Source organism: Scomber japonicus, chromosome 18 (genome assembly GCF_027409825.1).
Source record: "Scomber japonicus isolate fScoJap1 chromosome 18, fScoJap1.pri, whole genome shotgun sequence".
Classification (NCBI taxonomy): domain Eukaryota; kingdom Metazoa; phylum Chordata; class Actinopteri; order Scombriformes; family Scombridae; genus Scomber; species Scomber japonicus.
In genome coordinates, this window is record NC_070595.1 from 9,973,995 (window position 1) to 9,991,579 (window position 17,585).

Genomic DNA, 17,585 nt, shown 5'->3' on the forward strand with positions numbered 1-17,585 from the left:
CCTTTAAAATGTTTAATAGTTTTGCCAAATCAAAAACATCATCAATCAAAATATGAATACATATTACTTTAAAAAAAAAAGGCAGATTGGATTTAACTGTGTAAATAAGAGTTGGGATAGCCGTTCTAGCAACAATTTCTACGATCAAAATCTACGTCAATTCACAGAAGTATACAAAATACCGGAAGCACTTTACCCCCCAAATTAAAAGCCCTAAGAATTAAAAGCACTAAGAATAAAAAACATATTTGTATAGCTACTACGATAGTTAAGTTTTGATATGGAATTCACTTTCTTCAATTTTAACCTTAACTTTGCTTCTTTTGGTCAAATATTACCAACTTTTCGAGTGTATATTACTGATGTTATAGCGTGGCAATTAAGGTTTTATTTTTTAATACTTTAGCGGAACTACTTTTTTTAACACTTGCGCTTCACAGATAATTAATCAACGCTTCCTCACATGACTCATGTGCTGTCCAGATTATAGAATATTTCATTATATATCCACAGCTACATAGAAACTGTTTAACTATGAAAGAATGACGTTGTAGCATTAAGTATTTAAGTTTTGAGTTGTTTTTGTTTTTACATCAAGACGTCAGTATTATGTAAAAAACACACATGAAGTGGGAGGCAGCAGTGAAAACAATGTATGGCCTGTTTTTTATGAATGGATGTTGCAATACGAGTCTTGTTTGTTTTTTAAAGAAAGAAAAAAAAAGAAAACAAATCAACATGTAACTAGAAACCAACTCTACCTAATTATAGAGACAGCTCTGCGTCTCCCTCCAGAGGAAGCTATTGTGCACTTCACTGCAAATTGGACACAGTGAAATGCACAACAAGAAGGACTCCGGCTAGTGACGAGATTTTGAACAGATCCACACCTGCTAACAAACCGACCAGAGATCGATGGATCGATATTTGGACCACAGCTCTCCACTTTAGAAGCCGGCTGGTGGTTTGTGGTGGCTGCTTGCCGTGAGTGAGAGAGGAGCCATTACAGATTTAAGTTGTGGAAACAGTGAAGCAAAGTGAGATTGATTCATATGCGCGGACACACTTGCTTTTGTTTGATAAAACAATACAACTGACTTCCTTCCTGCTGCTCCTTGCGCACGTCTGACCGCAGGTTTCTGTAACGAAAGAAGTTGAAGTATTAGATGCTCGTTTCCTGTTTCCTCCACCAAGCCAAACCTGCCCATCTTTACTTGATCTCTACCAAACTAGATATTGCCATGTTCACACAGCCCTCGAGTCAAACCACACTCAAGAAATGGCATCCCCGAAGGCTTTAAGAGAGTGGTGCCGCGTCACATGCGGCAATTACCCCAATGTGGAGATAAAGAACATGTCCACCTCATTCAGAGATGGACTTGCATTTTGCGCCATCATCCACAAACACCGACCAGACTTGATGTAAGTAGACTCGTTTCCTGTTGCTGTGTTGACTGTGCAAACTCATCCTCAGCCAGACGGACAAGGACAGTGAGGCTTTATCTCCTGAGTGGCCCTGGTCTGATATGCAGGTGTGCTGCATGATTAGGACTTTTTGTTGTGTAAGATGTGTAAGAAATAGAAACACAGTGGTTGGTTTTGACTGTTGTTGGGGGGGGGTGTCTTTTCTCCTCTTGGGTGGGACTGCTCCAGTTTTGACTAACATGCTGTTTAATCTGGAGCAGAGCAGGACCTGCACACACGGTGCCTGGGACTAATCTGCTCTCTGCTTAATCTCTCTCTGTCTCTCTCCTTAACCTTTTCTTACCCTCATTTAATGGGATTAATGTGGTTTGTTTTTAACTTCTCTAACTTTTCCATGCCAAGGAGCCCTGAACTGACACAAATTAGATCCACATTTAAAAACATTTTGTCCCAGGATCCCCCACCTGATAAGATTTTTAGATGCTTTTAGATATTTTATAACAGAAAGTGTGTGAAACCCGTGACCGAACAGCCATACATTCAGTCATTGTGTTACTTATGGATGGAGTCATAGTGAAAATAAACAATTCCCCTTTATGCTGCAGACCTCCGCATTTTACTTTAAAGAGTGTAGGCCTACTGCAACTTCGTTCTGTGTCCTTGGTCAGTTTTTTGATTTTGTCTTCTTCTTTCCACTTTCCTCACTTTACTCCAGAGATTTCAGCTCCCTCTCCAAAGATAATGTTTATCAAAATAACAAACTGGTGAGTCTTTTCTATCTACGTTTGCACACAAGCCACAACGCATGCATGCACCTCTGTGTTTGGTGTTTATTTACATTACTAATCCAAAAGACTGTTAGAAAACCCCTCTTAGTAATACTGTGTGTATTTCAGCAGCTCCACTTAAACAGCTGTCTACCTTCATTCTCAATGCATGTCTCTTGGTCTGCAGGCATTTGAAGTTGCAGAGACAAAGCTGGGCATCCCTGCTTTGCTCGACCCACAGGACATGGTTTCCACTAAGGTGCCTGATACTTTGAGCATCATCACCTATCTTTTCCAGTACTACTATTTCTTCAGCAGGAAGTCCGATGGTGCGTTGAGTATGACCTCTCTTTGCTGTTTTACGGCCGTCTATGTACTGATACTTACAGCAAATCACCAAGCAGATGTTTATTGTGTAGCTCAAAGGCACTTCATCAAGGTTCATGGTTGTTAAAGGAGACTAACTGGTTCCTTGGATCATATCTGTGATGCTTTAGGCTCTTTATAAGATCTACACATTCCTGCCCCTCAGGGAATTACCTTTTGCTAGATTTATAAACAGTATTTTACATCTATCCCTCAATCTTGACATGTGAATGAATCCTTCATACAGCCCAGGCCCTTCCTCTACTCAAAGCAAGACAGCACAGCACTTTTCTATCTAAAAACTCTCATTTGTCAACTTTTGTTCCATTTGCATGTCTTCTTGACTTTGCAGCAGGTCTTGCCAGTTTGAGGTCATCACACGTCACTGTCTTAGATAGTCTCACAAAGAATATAGCGACTGATGGTCTGAAACTCCTGAAGGTAACCGCTCACTGTCATTTTTAACACACACAGCTGTTTTTGGGTTTGTCACCTTTGCCGCTGGGTTAGCAATCTAAATAGCTTGTTTCTCTTCTTTTCAGAGCTCAACTAATCTTTCCAGTGGAGAAGATCATTCATCGAGCAGAAGACCCCACACAGTGTGTCATTTGTGTTTCAAACCTGTCCACCTTATTCAGAGACATCTGGTTAATGGGAAGGTCTACCATCGCAGCTGTTTCAGGTAACACCACAGCTCACACATCAACAGCTGCTTCTTTTTCTGCTTCTAGGAGTGTTTTGATCCAGATGCAGCCAAACTCTATCTGAAACAGATGGTAGTTCTTTCATCTTTAATAATCTTTATTGTCCACTAATGTGGAAAAGATTGGGTAGATAATAAGAATTTAGTTTTGAATGTGTCTAAGACCAAATGTATAGTTTTTGGATCAATGTATGCACTAAGGGAGGAGAAGCAGTTATTCATCTCCATCAAGAGCAGCTGTATAGAGCAGGTCAATGAGGCTGAACTTCTAGGGGTCACCCTCAATAGTAAACTATCATGGCAGAATCACATAGATAAAATGATTGGGAAAATGGGGAGAGGAATATCTGTTATGAGAAGATGCTCCTCTTTTCTTACGCCAAGTACCACATCACAGGTTATTCAAGCTTTAATACTGTCTCATCTAAATTATTGCTCAGCTATCTGGTCTACTGCTGGGGTGGGGGTGGGTGGGTGTACTGTATTTAGGTATGCATTTATGGTATATTGTAATTGTAATTGTGATTGGTTGTATTTATTTTAACATGGACCCCAGAAAGAGGAGCTGTTGCCTGGGTAACAGCTAATGGGGATCCAAATAAACTAAACTAAATTTGCCTTTGGCGTCGGAGGTTGATTTAAAGACATCATAGTAAATCACAATGCATGTAATAATAAATAGCACAACATGCACTGCACAGACAACAGTAACACATGCTTTCAGTCTGAAACATGTTTACGAATTTAGCAAAGATATTGCATTTGATATGAAACGTTTTCCTGAGGGCAGTTTTATGAATTCATTAAAAAGCAGGTGAACAGAATCACACACAATTTATCACAATTGGTTTCACTTGTGTTTTATATATACATCCCAGTTGTTTCTGCTCTTTCCTAATAATTATACTGACTATGTTTGCAATTTCAACAAGACCCCTGATTATATTGTATGAATCTAATTTCCTGATTCGATACACATGCCCTTTTTTTAAACATGTGACTTCTGTGTTGGATGTAAATATGAGGCACTGGGTCAGCAGTCACACAGCACCCTAGAAAAGTTATACAAAAAGAACTTCCAATGTGTCTCAAGAGAACATTTGAGATCATATGAGACATCCCAGCTCACATTTGATTATGTCTGCTTCAAAAAGAAAAGCTACACAACTGTGATGGGTCACTGTGGTAGCTGTTTTCTCTTTCATTATAGGATTATAGGTTAATTATGTAATTACCTTCTTACTGTTAATAGTGATTGTGTTAAATATGTTTTCACTGTGTCATTTTTTTGTCATTTTTCAGATGCAAAGTGTGCCACAGCTCTCTTTTACCAGAGTCTTACACACAGGGGAGGGATGCTGCCTCCTTGATCTGCTCTCACCATACTCCTGTTGACCTGCATCAATGTATTGGATCTACAGATAATTCACCCAAATATAAGTTTGATGCAGGATATTTATCTCTGAGTGGATTGGCTATCACTACCGTCCCTCATTACCCTGAGAAAACCCATGACAGGCTGATTCATAGGACGGTGGAGACAGAGTGGAGAGAAAAAGAGGAGAGGAGCAGAGAGGTGGAGGACGGTAAAAACAGAGATTCACAGGTTGTACTTAAGAGCCCGGTAAAGCCAGCACGTCCTAATCCTCCCCCACCTAGAGGTAAACACAACACAGAGGACGGAGCTGGAAAAACGGGACCTACGTCTATTCTGGCAGAAGAACAGCAGGAAGTGACAAAGACTAAAGAGCCCTCTGAGCTCCCTACAGCGTGCGAACAAGTGACAGAGGGAAGTAGTCCTCCGGTTGCTGCACCCAGACACATGTCGGACTCTTCTTCTGCCCCTGTTCCTGCACCCAGGACCAAAACATTGCAGACGACCAGCACCGGCAGCTCCCCTACTGCAGGTAAACAGACACTATATTATTTTATGTCTCAGGATTTTGGGGTCTCTTACTTATGTATACATATGTTGATGGTAGCTTCATGTCTGTCTCTTCTGTTTCATGACTATTTGACAGATATTTTTTTTTTTTTTTGGTTTATCTCTACAGGCAATTCATCCAGTCCTAGTAAATCTTCACCTATTTCATCTCATGTGTAAGTGTAAAGAAACTGATGGTTTTATGGCTACTAATTTATTAAATCTCTACAATAATAACAACAATTGTATAAATATGTAATAAATCCTATATGCAGAATTTACGTAGTGTCTTACAAATAGGAATACAAATTATTAAAAAAGTTTAAAAATCAAAATCTAACAAATAATATAGGATTTAAATGTTGACCAAATCTTAAACATGCCATTAAAGACTCTGTAAAATATTGTTATTTATTATAATGATAGTAAATTAGCTGTCCTGTCCTCAGTCTAGGGGTCCTGATGGCAAAAAAGGACAATATAGAGTTAAACAAGCGTGAATAAAATGACATAAAATAATAACAGAACTGCTTTCTGACTTGTGGAGTCAACTCACTCTCAACCACACTGTCTTTCCTCTTCCTCTTTGTAGCACCAGCCCAACTAGTTGTAACCCTGTAGTGAAAAGCAATCATCCCTGGATGGGCATCGTCCATCCTGGCCCCTGGACACAGCTGCCTCCCGCTCCAGCTCCGGTACCTTCTCCTCGATCCAAATCTGTCTGTAACCAGCAGGGGTTGTGGTACCGACCCAAACTCCCTCCTCCCAATCCATTTGAAGAGGAGACGGATGAGGATGCTCATGAAGAGGCTGTAGATCAATCTAAGCCATCGGAGACAGATGGCCAATCAGAGAGTGGTGATAATCTGGCAAATGTATCACTGAACACTGATGCTTCCGTTAGCTCAAATGATGCTGAAAATACTGCTTATAAATCTACACCTGATGATAATGTGATGGATAAAGTCATTCCACAAGAGGCACCAGATCTCAAAGATGCTGGTGGAGGTGGAGTAAGTGACAGAGCAGAGGAGGGGGACTCCAGAGGCTCCTCACCAGAGCCGAATACCACTCCAGAGGGAGCGAAGTGTCACATTTTCCCCAGGAGCCTTTCTGTGCCCGCTATCACATCTGCTGACTCTCAAAGTCCTTCCATGCCTTCTGAGCTGACAGAGGGGAATGAATCTGTCACATCATCTCATAGTAAGGTATGAATAATAGATTCAATTGAAACTGATACTAATGAAATCTAATATGAACACAGTGGCACACAACAACAAGGATGTTTTGTGAAAATGCTAATGCTATGTAAACATATCAGGTTAGGCAGGTTTCAAATGCTACAAGGGTTTATTCTCACTGTTATGATTATAACTCAACAAGACAATCATATACAGTATAAACTCCTCCATTTTTTTTAACAGGTCTGCAAAGAGAATCCTTTTGATCGAAAACCTGCAATGTCTAGGTCAAAGACTTTTCAGGGAATCTCATCTAGACGTGCTCCTGCCCCTGGTCATGGCTTCCCACTCATCAAAAGGAAGGTACAACAGCTGGATTTACACCTCAAATGGCAACTAAGAACATTTATACTTATTTATATGGTTATTATATTAAATGTTCTGGTGTGAAGTCGTCCTTGGTTTTGCTGAAATGATGAGTAGTATTAATATTCATGAGATATTCCTTAGTTCTAGTTCTTATTTGTGGTTTTTGCAGGTGCAGACAGACCAATATGTTTCTACAGAGGACCTGCAGGTGGAGATGGGACAGCTGGATAAACATCTGGAGGCGCTGGAACAGAAAGGAGTTGAACTGGAGAGGAATCTGAGAGACTGCAAGAATGGTGAGTCAAATAGTTTCTGCTGGGTGAAGATGTTACAGAATCTAAATGATTGTGAATTGATAGTGCATAAATACTAACAATGTAATACAGATTTCTGTTTCAACTACACTTTCTTTTGATTTCAGACAAAGAGGAAGAACAGATGCTGATGGACTGGTTCGCTCTCATCCATGAGAGACATAACCTGGTGCGCAGAGATACAGAACTGGTTTATCTGTAAGTAGACTCATAAAATGACTCTGGTGATGTGTTTAATGTCTCTTTTTTTATTATTCATTTCCTGATCATTGAAATTGGAAGTTTGTTTTTTGATGTGCATTTTCTCAGGACAAAGCAGCAGAGGTTAGAGGAGAGACAGGCAGATGTGGAGTATGAGCTGAGATGTCTCCTTAATAAACCAGGTCAGTCTTACTGTGTGTATCACTTTTTTTTAACTTACATATCTGACTGTAATACTAATAATTTATGATGTGAGCCTATGATGATAGAAAATGATTCAAGGTTCCATAATCCTTAAATGTGGAACATACAGTATATACAGTAATCATATAATAAACGGGTCAGGTGGCCCAAAATTTCTACTTTTTCCCCAGACCACTGCACTTTCCTGATGTGGAAACATTTTTACACACAAAATATGAAGTTTATAGAAAAAAAAATGGCAGTGTGTATTAAATAAAATGTACAGACAGAGAAAACAAGCACAAAAATATTTCTGTACCTAAATCTGAATTTTTAATTGGTTTTTGAACTAAATTGTTCCAGCAGTGTCAATAAGTGCTTTGCGTCGCTGTTTGTTGTTAAATGCTCCACGCTGTCGTCTTCACATTCAGAGAGCGATTGGAGTGAGGAGGATCGAAGTCAAGAACAGCAGCTGATGGGCGAGCTGGTCTCTGTCATCGAACAGAGGAACCAGATCATCAGCAGCTTGGATCAGGACAGGCAGAGGTGCACAGGAAGAACACAACACACAGTGCTTTCATATTTGTACATTTTTGTTTCTGTTTCTGTAAAAATGCAACTTTGTTTTTTTATATAGGGAAAGAGAAGAAGATGAGCATTGGGAAGTCATGATAAAGAACAAAGGTGAGAACTTTTTTTATTTATGTTTTGTGTGTTAATACTCTACAAAACTTGAAAGTTACGACTTGTACTTTACTCCAATTCTTTGCCATATCAATCTTTTCAGACCTCCAGAAAGATGGACTGAAAGAGATAAAGAAGTCAAAAGGAAAGTTCAAGCCCACAAAAGTGTTTAAGATGCTGAACCACAAAGCATCGAGCAGCAGAGAGTCCATGGAGAAAAAGAGCTGAAGTATTATGACTGAGGACTCTAGAAGATACACACATAGATACAAAGACTCACACGGATAACAAACTCAGTTACACATCTGTTTGATAAAAGTGTTTTACCACAGAAGATGATCTTAATATGAGCTATAAGTTAATAATATGAGTTTATGTTCATGTTGAAGAGTAACTCAATAACATAGACGAGTATTTAGTGTATTAATGTATTTTTTTTCTCCTGCACATTTCCTTACTTGTTCTTTTACACACATTTAATATGTTTGTTTTATTACATACTTTTTTAGTATGGAATAAATATTTATTTAGGAAAATGTAATGACTTGTCTTGAGTTGTTTTTATTATCATTTGTTAATATAAATCAGTACTTTTACAAGTGTGGTCAGCATATTATTCTCATTTTCCTATCGCATCATCTTTACTCTTATGGTTTCAAGTCCAGAGAAACTAAACAGTGTTTTAAATGTGTTGGATATACTTGATCATTTGGAGGCTCTGATTTTATCTTATTTTTACCAGAACGTTTCAAAACATTTTTATTTGTAATTTATTGTATTTCGCAATGTTTGTATTTGATATTGATGATTTAATGCTTACTTTGAGATTTTACTTTGCATTATTATGTTTTATCTGTTACAGGTAAGGTTTAAGATAAGCCTATAGTGGGTTTCTACATCACCCACACGTTTTATTTTTATTATACTATTTTTCTCTGACTTTTATTTTACAAATGAGCAAATAAACCGAACAAATTTAACTCCGCTAAGAAACTGACACTTAAACCCATATCATACAAAATAGTATTATAGCAAAGAACATATTTTTTTCCATTTGTCTAAATCCTCTCTGACGAAGCTGCAGGAAAAGCGGAACGAAAGAAGATGTTTGTCTCTTGAGCACCCGGAACATTTTCCAACGAGCGCCAAGATACCGGAAGCTGAATGCTCAGCGTTCATGTGTCTTTTCGGTGACAACATAAAATAAGTCTGAGAGAAAAGTCATTTTGTAGACTTCGCGGGACATTTACAAACTTAACAACACAATATGTCGGACAACGAAGACAAGTAAGTGATAACACACATATTTAAGATATAATGTTAGGATCCATTAACGGTTATTTAGCGACAACATAACACAACGTGTGTTAGCTAACTATCGTGTAGCCACCAGAGCTGCTGCTTATATTCTTTATTCTGCTGCTGTAGTCTTTGTGTTAACTGGTTTATTTTACATCTGTAGCTTCGATGACGGAGATTTCGATGATGCCGAGGAGGATGAAGGGTTAGATGACCTGGAAAACGCTGAAGATGTAAGTGAAGTGTTAAATATGAACTACTAGACGACGCTGAAGTTAGCTTCCCATTCAGGGATAAATAAAAACATTGATATGTAGTGGCATTTTCACCACTTATTGTTACACTTAGGACATAGTTATAGAGCTTTAACGTTGTTTAAACCTACTTTGTGATTGAGATTTGTGGGACCTTTTTCTTGCTTATGAAAAAAGAACAAGAGCCGAATTCACTCCACAGGACTTTAACTTGTCAAACCTTTATACTAATGATTTATTATCCTTGTTGATGTAGCCCAGATTTGGCAAGTTTAAGTACAGTTGTTTTTGTTCTGGATCTGGCCTGATGTGTTCTGGATGGTGAAATATCAGTGAAGTCACTCCTTTTTCACTTTTCAAAAATAAAATAAAAGTTTCACGAAGCTGAAACTGTTAATGACTCTCTAGAGTCTCTGTGGCAATCTAGTCCAGATTTAAGAAGTGTTTTTTTTATCTATACATAGTCTAATGTTGGCTGGATGCAAACAATCAAACAAACAAAAAACAGTGAAATCACCATTTCATCTGTTTTAAGTTATTTAAAGGTGTCTCAAATATGAAATAGGCCTCAAACAGCATCAAGGTTTTTGCTATGATGTCTAACTTTTTCGTGAATGTAGTTGATGAATAAATGAAGAATCATTAAACATCCATATTCACATTAATTGGAAGTTAACTTAAGCATCATAACTACAAGACTGTTGGCTCACTTCATGTTGACAGAATAAAACAGACTTTTAGCAAGACACACAGGCTAAATGTAACTAGCATGGTTCACATGACTAACCCTGTTTGTTTTGCTGTTGTGAACAGGAAGATCAGGAGAACGTACAGATCCTACCTGCAGGAGAAGGCCAGCAAGCCAACCAGAAGAGAATCACAACACCGTACATGACCAAATATGAGAGAGCCAGAGTGCTGGGTACACGAGCTCTCCAGATAGCGTGAGTGTTTTCCTGAGCTTAATATACTGCACGCACCTAAAACAAAACCCAAATATGACATGACTGACTTTTATCAGGCCTGGTATAAGATAACACATGATGTGCATGTGCTATTTGAACACTAACATTTAATAAATATACTTGCATCTTTAGAAGGTAACAGACTGTGTAAATGTAGGTTGAAATAATACATTTACAAACTATAATAAGTACATTATTCTATTACTGTTGCTCATCCAGTTCATCTCACATTAGCCAGAACCTAACCAATTATGCACACAACATGACTTGCAGTGTAATTGTTCAAAAGCTTTTTACCAGGACACGTGCACAGCAAAAATGTGGAGCGTCTCAACCAAAGGAGAGAGTATCACATGGAGCTGTGTGTCCTCATATTTAGAGAACTGTGTGCCGAAGTCTGAGTCAAACTGAGACTAACACATAGTGCCATTTAAAAGTCAAATAACTTTTTTTTTTGACTACCTATGTCACTGACATTCACACAGGAAGGAAGAGCTCCAGTCTGTCTGTCACATCTGCACCAACACAAAAAACCCCAAATCATCCTGTGTGAATAAAATTAAAATGATCAGCCTTGCTTATATAATATGGTCGAGGTAGGAAAGAAATGTGGTTACTGATCTGCATGTTTGCATAGATTTACAGTAACCAGGTTACTACAGTGCATGTAAACACACTTTTTTAACCTGCTTTCCATCAGTAAGCTGGTTAATTAAGTGTACATAAACAATCAAATAGAAAAAATGTAATATTCAGTGCATGTCAGTATCATGCAGCATACATTTATATAAAAATGTGCATTAAAGCTCTTAGAAAGCTTAATAAAAAAGGGGGATAACAAACAACGCGGCACCAGTTTGTTTGATGGGAAGTAAGGAATGAACCAAAACTTGTTCCCTTCCAAAACTTGAGTTTGGAATCAGCTCGAGCGCGTCATGTGGTTGATTGGCACAAGTCAATATCTGAAATGTAATTAGTAACCAGTCTGAAATTCATTGTAGGATGTTTTGGATGTTTGGAGGCAACTTAATTAGTTCAACTTTGCCACTAGCAAATTGACTGTAATTCAGTGTTTACTGTACCTGTCTGTGTGCTGACGTGTTTCCAACAGGATGTGCGCTCCAGTTATGGTGGAGCTGGAGGGAGAAACAGACCCTTTGCAAATAGCAATGAAAGAGCTCAAGTAAGTGATGAATATGTAGTTTGAGTTATCAGTGTTTGTTTGTAGATGATTTATATCATTTTTAGTTTCATTCTACCAGTATGTCTCAAGTGTCTTATTGTCTATTTGTTTGTCTCCTTCAACAGAGGTAGAAAGATCCCCATCATCATTCGCAGATACCTTCCTGACGGCAGTTATGAGGACTGGGGCTGCGACGAGCTCATCATAACTGATTAATCAATTTACCCGGTGTGCACTGACAAAAAGCGTACGCTACTTCACACCCACTAATCTCAGCAGGTCAGTCAGGTCCATAAACGCAGAAAACTCCCTAAAAATGGTGCAGATATCCTCAAACCTGTTCATACCTCAGTTTGATGCACAAACTCATCACGTGACTCTGTGAGCCACTGAGATATGAACACATGAAATGTACAGAACAGACACTTTTGAAGATCCCGCAAATGTATGTATGGTGCACTCATTATGTCTTCAGAGCTCTTCACACCACTCAAGTGAAATTCAAAGTTAGAATCAACTTTTAAGTACAGCTGCATTACAAATAACAGCCACAAGAGGGAAACATAACTTAGGTTGAACATTTGTGTTATTTACTAAAGAATCTTGTGTAGTAATTATTCCATTTGTTGTTTTGTAGAAGAAAACTGTTTTATTGGTTTGAATAAACTGTTTTGTATAAATGGCCGTGTCTCATTCACATTACTCACACTAAGAGCTCTCACAGAGGATTGGATTGAGTTTGAAGTCGCTCTTAAGTCGCTGGGTTAATAATCATATAAAGAATTATAATTATACTATAATGTGCTGCAATGTCAGTCAATTGCACTGAACCTCCAGTCAATCATTATTAAAGCTTAAAATGACAAACTCTCTACAACACAAAGCATTAGACTGTGATAAATAGCAGTGTGATGAAGCTTAGTGTTCAGTTTTAATGTTACCTGTCATTGGTGATTTTTGAGTGATAATAACTTTATTTATTTGTGTAACATTTTTTAAAATCCTATTTACAAAGTGCTTCATGTTTGCCTTCCAGGTGTTGGTGACAGATAGCATATGAGAACTTGTTACATCTTTCTTCTGTCTGACAGATGTTATCAGGACTTTTCAGACTGCCGCATCCTGTTTTTCAAGTCTCCAACCCTAACGCTCGAGCATCAACAGCTGTATCACAAATTCACAGGCGGTTGACATGAGTCAGTCGTATCATGTTGAATGCCGGCAGCATATGTTGGCTTGAAATGTCACATCAAACTGCAAAATAATGTAATCACACAGCTTTTTGATTGCTCACTTGCAACACTTTAAACAAAAATAGCTTAATCAGCTGTTTTTAAGTGTCATTGATAACTAGTATATAAGTGTGACATATTCTTATCCTCAACTCATCCACCTTTATTATAACTGTCTAAAGAGATGGAGCAGGTTTACTCTTCCAGGCGTTGAAATAGTGATGTAACTGTCATGATGCTCTGTCTCTGCCCTTTTCCTCTCCCATGCAAACACGTGCACACACACACACACACACACACACACAAAGCAGCCAAACAGTCGCTGTATTGTTTTGGGGGGAAAATGGATTGTTGCTGCTCCACAGTTGGCGAGCTGGGCCAAGTGTGTGCTGGAAGTTTGTGAGGATGAGCGTGTTGGTGGCTTTGTTGTATAGAAATAGCTGTGTGATGATACTCCAGCCTCTGATAGATTGATAGATGATGAGCTCAGTGTGTGTGAGTGTGTGTGTGTGTGTGTGGTGAAGGTAAACCGTGTATTCTCCATTATCTCACTTGCTTGAACGTCTTCAGGAAGAAGCCAGTTGTGTTCTGGTTGTCCATAATTGTGTGTGTGTGTGTGTGTGTGTGTGTGTGTGTGTGTGTGTGTGTGTGTGTGTGTGTGTGTGTGTGTGTGTGTGTGTGTGTGTGTGTGTGTGTGTGTGTGTGTGTGTGTGTGTGTGTGTGTGTTATTATTACTTTCTGAAAAACTGCTTTAATCTGTGAGTCTTTTGATTGTAGGAGACAGCGCCTCGGGGGTGACTGTGCTCTTTTCATGGGGAAGAGAGGGATGCCCATGTGACACTCACCAGCCATGGCGAGGGGGCCTGCCATCAGTCGGCCCCTCACGCTGTTTTTACTCTCTACCCTCAGATCCACTTGTCTTCTTGCCTTATCTGTCACTCCCCCCCATGTTATCTCTTTTTCCTTCTTCTGTTCTCTTATCTCTCTGTTCTTTGAGATTTATTCACTCCTGTTCACCCAGTTTTGGAACATTGATCGTCACACAGCTGTAGCACTGGAGTCTGATCTGTCGGGCTACATTTGCACCAGTTTCATGGACTTCTGATGATGACTCAGTCTCAATAATCCATATTGCTTAACAGAATGTGCTCAGTCCAAGTGATCTGCAATATTTATATTATATTTTAGCAACAAAAAGCTAAACTTTTGGTTCCATTTCTGTCAGTTACAGCCTGTGAAAGCCACATATCAGCCACACATCCTTACCTCTACCTGTCTCTGGGTCTCTACACTCATCTCACACCTGCATTGAAAGCCCCTGCTACTCAAAAGTCATTTAAACAAAGCAATAATTGTACCTATGTCTTCTCTCTGGTTAACCCTATTCACTTTTGGAATGTTTTAATCCCATTACAGCTCTAACCTGAAACGAGAGGGAGAGGGGTGGGGATTTTTTTTTTTTTTTTTTTTTTTTTTTTCAGTGGATGGAGTGAGCGTGGAGGGGATGAGATGAGGAGTGGAGGCGGGGGGTTGCAGGGTCTATGTGCAGAGAGTATGAGAGTCCCTTTTGTATCCCGGTGAAGCTACAGGCCAAGCAGTTATGGGCAAGGCTCCCCCTCATTGCCCTGTTTCCCTCCTCCTCCTCCTCCCCCCTCAAGCTCCCCTTCAATGGCCCTCTTTGTCTTTCCAAAGTATCACACAGCCGATTAAAGCGAGGGAATTAGGAGTCAGGCTTAACAGAAACACACACACACACACACATACACACACTATAACAAACCTGAAATATGCATATAGGAACATATAACCAGCCATACCCCTGTCTGGAGCTGGATTAGTTGAAACTTTCAGTCCTTATCACCTGCAAACAGTGCACGCATATGGATCTGGTGACACTTCTGCTTCTGTTTTGTATTGTGGTGCATCACAAACTCAGTCTCATTCACAACCTGTACATACTCACGTCCTCCACGCCCGTGCTAGTGGTCAGTCGTGGATTGTTGTAGATGTGCGCTGAGTTTCTAGCCAGCCGAAGTGAATTATCCAGTAGCTGAACCGATTATGTTGAGAATGTGAGCAGCCATTGAGTCACTAGATGCCATGAAGACATGTGCTTTTGTTATTTTGTGTAATTTACAATGAGAATTACAATGAGTGTTTGTCAGCTTCATAATAATAGGATCATTTAGGCTATATAATGGACGTCCATAAAAATGATGTTGTTATATAGTTATTCAGATCCAGATGTGTTGTTTTATTATTTTCATCATCACGTGTAAGGATGTTTCAAGGGTCGGACTTGTATGAAAGCAGAAATAATAGAGCTTTATTTCAAGTGAGTAAAAGATCATTAGTCATCATCACATGTTTAGGCTTTTCGCTCCTGCTGTTGCTTAGAAGTTGCGTTGCCGTTGACAACAGTTACACAAGACGGGGAAAATATCAAATACTAATAAAAATGGCAGTAACAGTCCAAAGTCTCTTCTTCATAACCAAGAGGGACAAATAACAGCGCATGAAAAAAAAAACATAAAACAAATATAAATAAGAAATGTAAAATTCACAACAGATATTTCACACACGGCGATAGATGTACAATGAACTGGGGCGGGAGGTAAACGGTTAAATGATAGGGACCACAAAGTAAAAATGAGCAGTGCTGCATGCAAATGGATGAGATTTGTGATAAAGGAATATTTGAGTGATATACATAAGAACAAAGCAAATAAAAATGTGTTGTTTTTTTTTTTTACACCACTGCAGATGGAGAATTAACAGTTTGTAATACAGGTATATTTAGGAGATGAGGGAAAGATATTATATGGTGAAACATAGTAGAACATAGGCTATAGACCAAAAAGAGATAAGAAATGACAAATAACATGGAAAAAATGATAGTTAATAGAAATGGGGGGAAAAAGAGAAAGGAATTAACATAAAGTACAGATTGTTGCTTCTGTATTTAATGTGTGAGTAGCTGGTATTAAGGATAAGGCACGTTTAGTATTAGGCTCTGTTAAAATGTATTATCTCCTACATGGAAGCTTTACATGCTCAATATATGGCAACCGTTTCTTAATATTGGCATCTGCCACATTTAAACTGTCCTAAGATGCTTTTCAAAAAGTAACACATCTACAATCAAAGGATCTGACGTTTCACATTGAATACTGTCCTATATACACAGTTTGAATGACACATGCATGAAAAAGAAAGGCAGTGCTGCAGACTCTCAGTGGAGATAATAATAATAATAAGGCAAAATACATTTTACAGTAATGATGCAGTAAATTGTTAAAATGATGATAAAGCTTCTATTGTGTATCCTATGAAACATTGAGACCATGGTCAATGAAAATGGGAATTATTAAGTATAAATAGATTTTTTTTTATCACTGGAGTTCTTGTTGAATACCTTGAATACTAACTAAAGTCATCACACTCATCAGTGCCATTGTGAAAACTGGAAAAAGAAACATTTGCCACCAATGCATTTTATAGTCATTTTCAACAAGCAATGATACTAAAACTAATAAGCTACATAATTAAAGGTAGTTTTGAGTGTCACGTTGGGAGAAACTTCTATAAAATCGGTCTCTTCTTTTATATATAAAGTTTTGGTCTCAAAACTTTGGTCATTTAACAAACATCTCATATCCGTGTCATTTCAAGTACATTGAATAAGCTATCCTGATAATAGTCAGCATGATCATTTGTTTGACTAAATATACACTTAACAACAACTAAACATGGTTTTATGGCATTTTTCTTCCATGCACGTTAATTGTGTGTACAAAAGGCATTTTTAAAAGAACACAGCACAATAATCTGAATGAAATAGGGACACATGTGCCTCTGAAACCAACAGAATGTTATCAATTATTGTATTGATTAGAATAGGGCAATACAAAACTAACATCTGTTTGATAAAAGGTTCATCTTGCCTGAGAAGTGAACGGGCCACAGCCAAAGACTTTGGCACTCCATTCTTCTGGTACAAAAACCCCCCAAAACATTTCATACAGAAGGAATTTGGCTCCCTCTCAGGCTCACCTTCATTAATACCAATCAAGGTATTAATCTTGAAGTAATACATTACCAATTTAGATGTTCCTAATTCACAGTGTGTGCCATGGTCCCTGTTGCTGCTGATCCCTCTTTTGGCCTTCTGAAGAGGGGTGTAGACTATGATGTGCCTCCTCTGATACGCATTGAGTCACCAAACTGACAAGGATGTGATCCCTTACCACCCATGAACCACCAGTTGTGTTGTTTGGAGCGTCAGAGGCTTTGCTGCTGTGAATCTAACCCGAGACTCTGTGGTGGTGGGTGGGTGTTTTTTGCTTTTACGCAACCAAAGTAAAACATTCTCTGACTACTACACTGTGTGCCCCAAATAATCAACCCTGCTTCAAAAGCACCACGCTCCAAACTCATTCTTGGGCTGTGACAGCATTTCTGTATCTGAGAAAGAACAGAACAGGGTTTCTCTCCTGCTGCTTCCCCAGCTGCCTCCCCCAGTGCCTGTCCACTCC

General features: G+C 38.8%; 2 protein-coding genes across 2 annotated transcripts; both read left to right on the forward strand.

Moving 5' to 3' along the window:
- The first annotated feature begins 1,256 nt into the window (after nucleotides 1–1,256).
- Nucleotides 1,257–8,581, forward strand: LOC128379205 (MICAL-like protein 1). Its single transcript, XM_053338848.1, has 15 exons — nucleotides 1,257–1,422; nucleotides 2,141–2,189; nucleotides 2,380–2,521; nucleotides 2,911–3,012; nucleotides 3,129–3,240; nucleotides 4,564–5,168; nucleotides 5,316–5,361; nucleotides 5,778–6,393; nucleotides 6,610–6,729; nucleotides 6,905–7,049; nucleotides 7,157–7,247; nucleotides 7,359–7,432; nucleotides 7,865–7,979; nucleotides 8,071–8,117; nucleotides 8,221–8,581. The coding sequence occupies exons 1-15, from the start codon at nucleotides 1,280–1,282 to the stop codon at nucleotides 8,343–8,345; spliced, it is 2,532 nt and encodes an 843-aa protein (XP_053194823.1). The 5' UTR covers nucleotides 1,257–1,279; the 3' UTR covers nucleotides 8,346–8,581.
- Nucleotides 8,582–9,272: 691 nt separating this feature from the next.
- polr2f (RNA polymerase II, I and III subunit F) lies at nucleotides 9,273–12,492 on the forward strand. Its single transcript, XM_053337665.1, has 5 exons — nucleotides 9,273–9,404; nucleotides 9,580–9,649; nucleotides 10,484–10,614; nucleotides 11,747–11,818; nucleotides 11,944–12,492. Exons 1-5 carry the CDS (start codon nucleotides 9,385–9,387, stop codon nucleotides 12,032–12,034), a joined length of 384 nt encoding a protein of 127 aa, XP_053193640.1. The 5' UTR covers nucleotides 9,273–9,384; the 3' UTR covers nucleotides 12,035–12,492.
- Nucleotides 12,493–17,585: the final 5,093 nt, after the last annotated feature.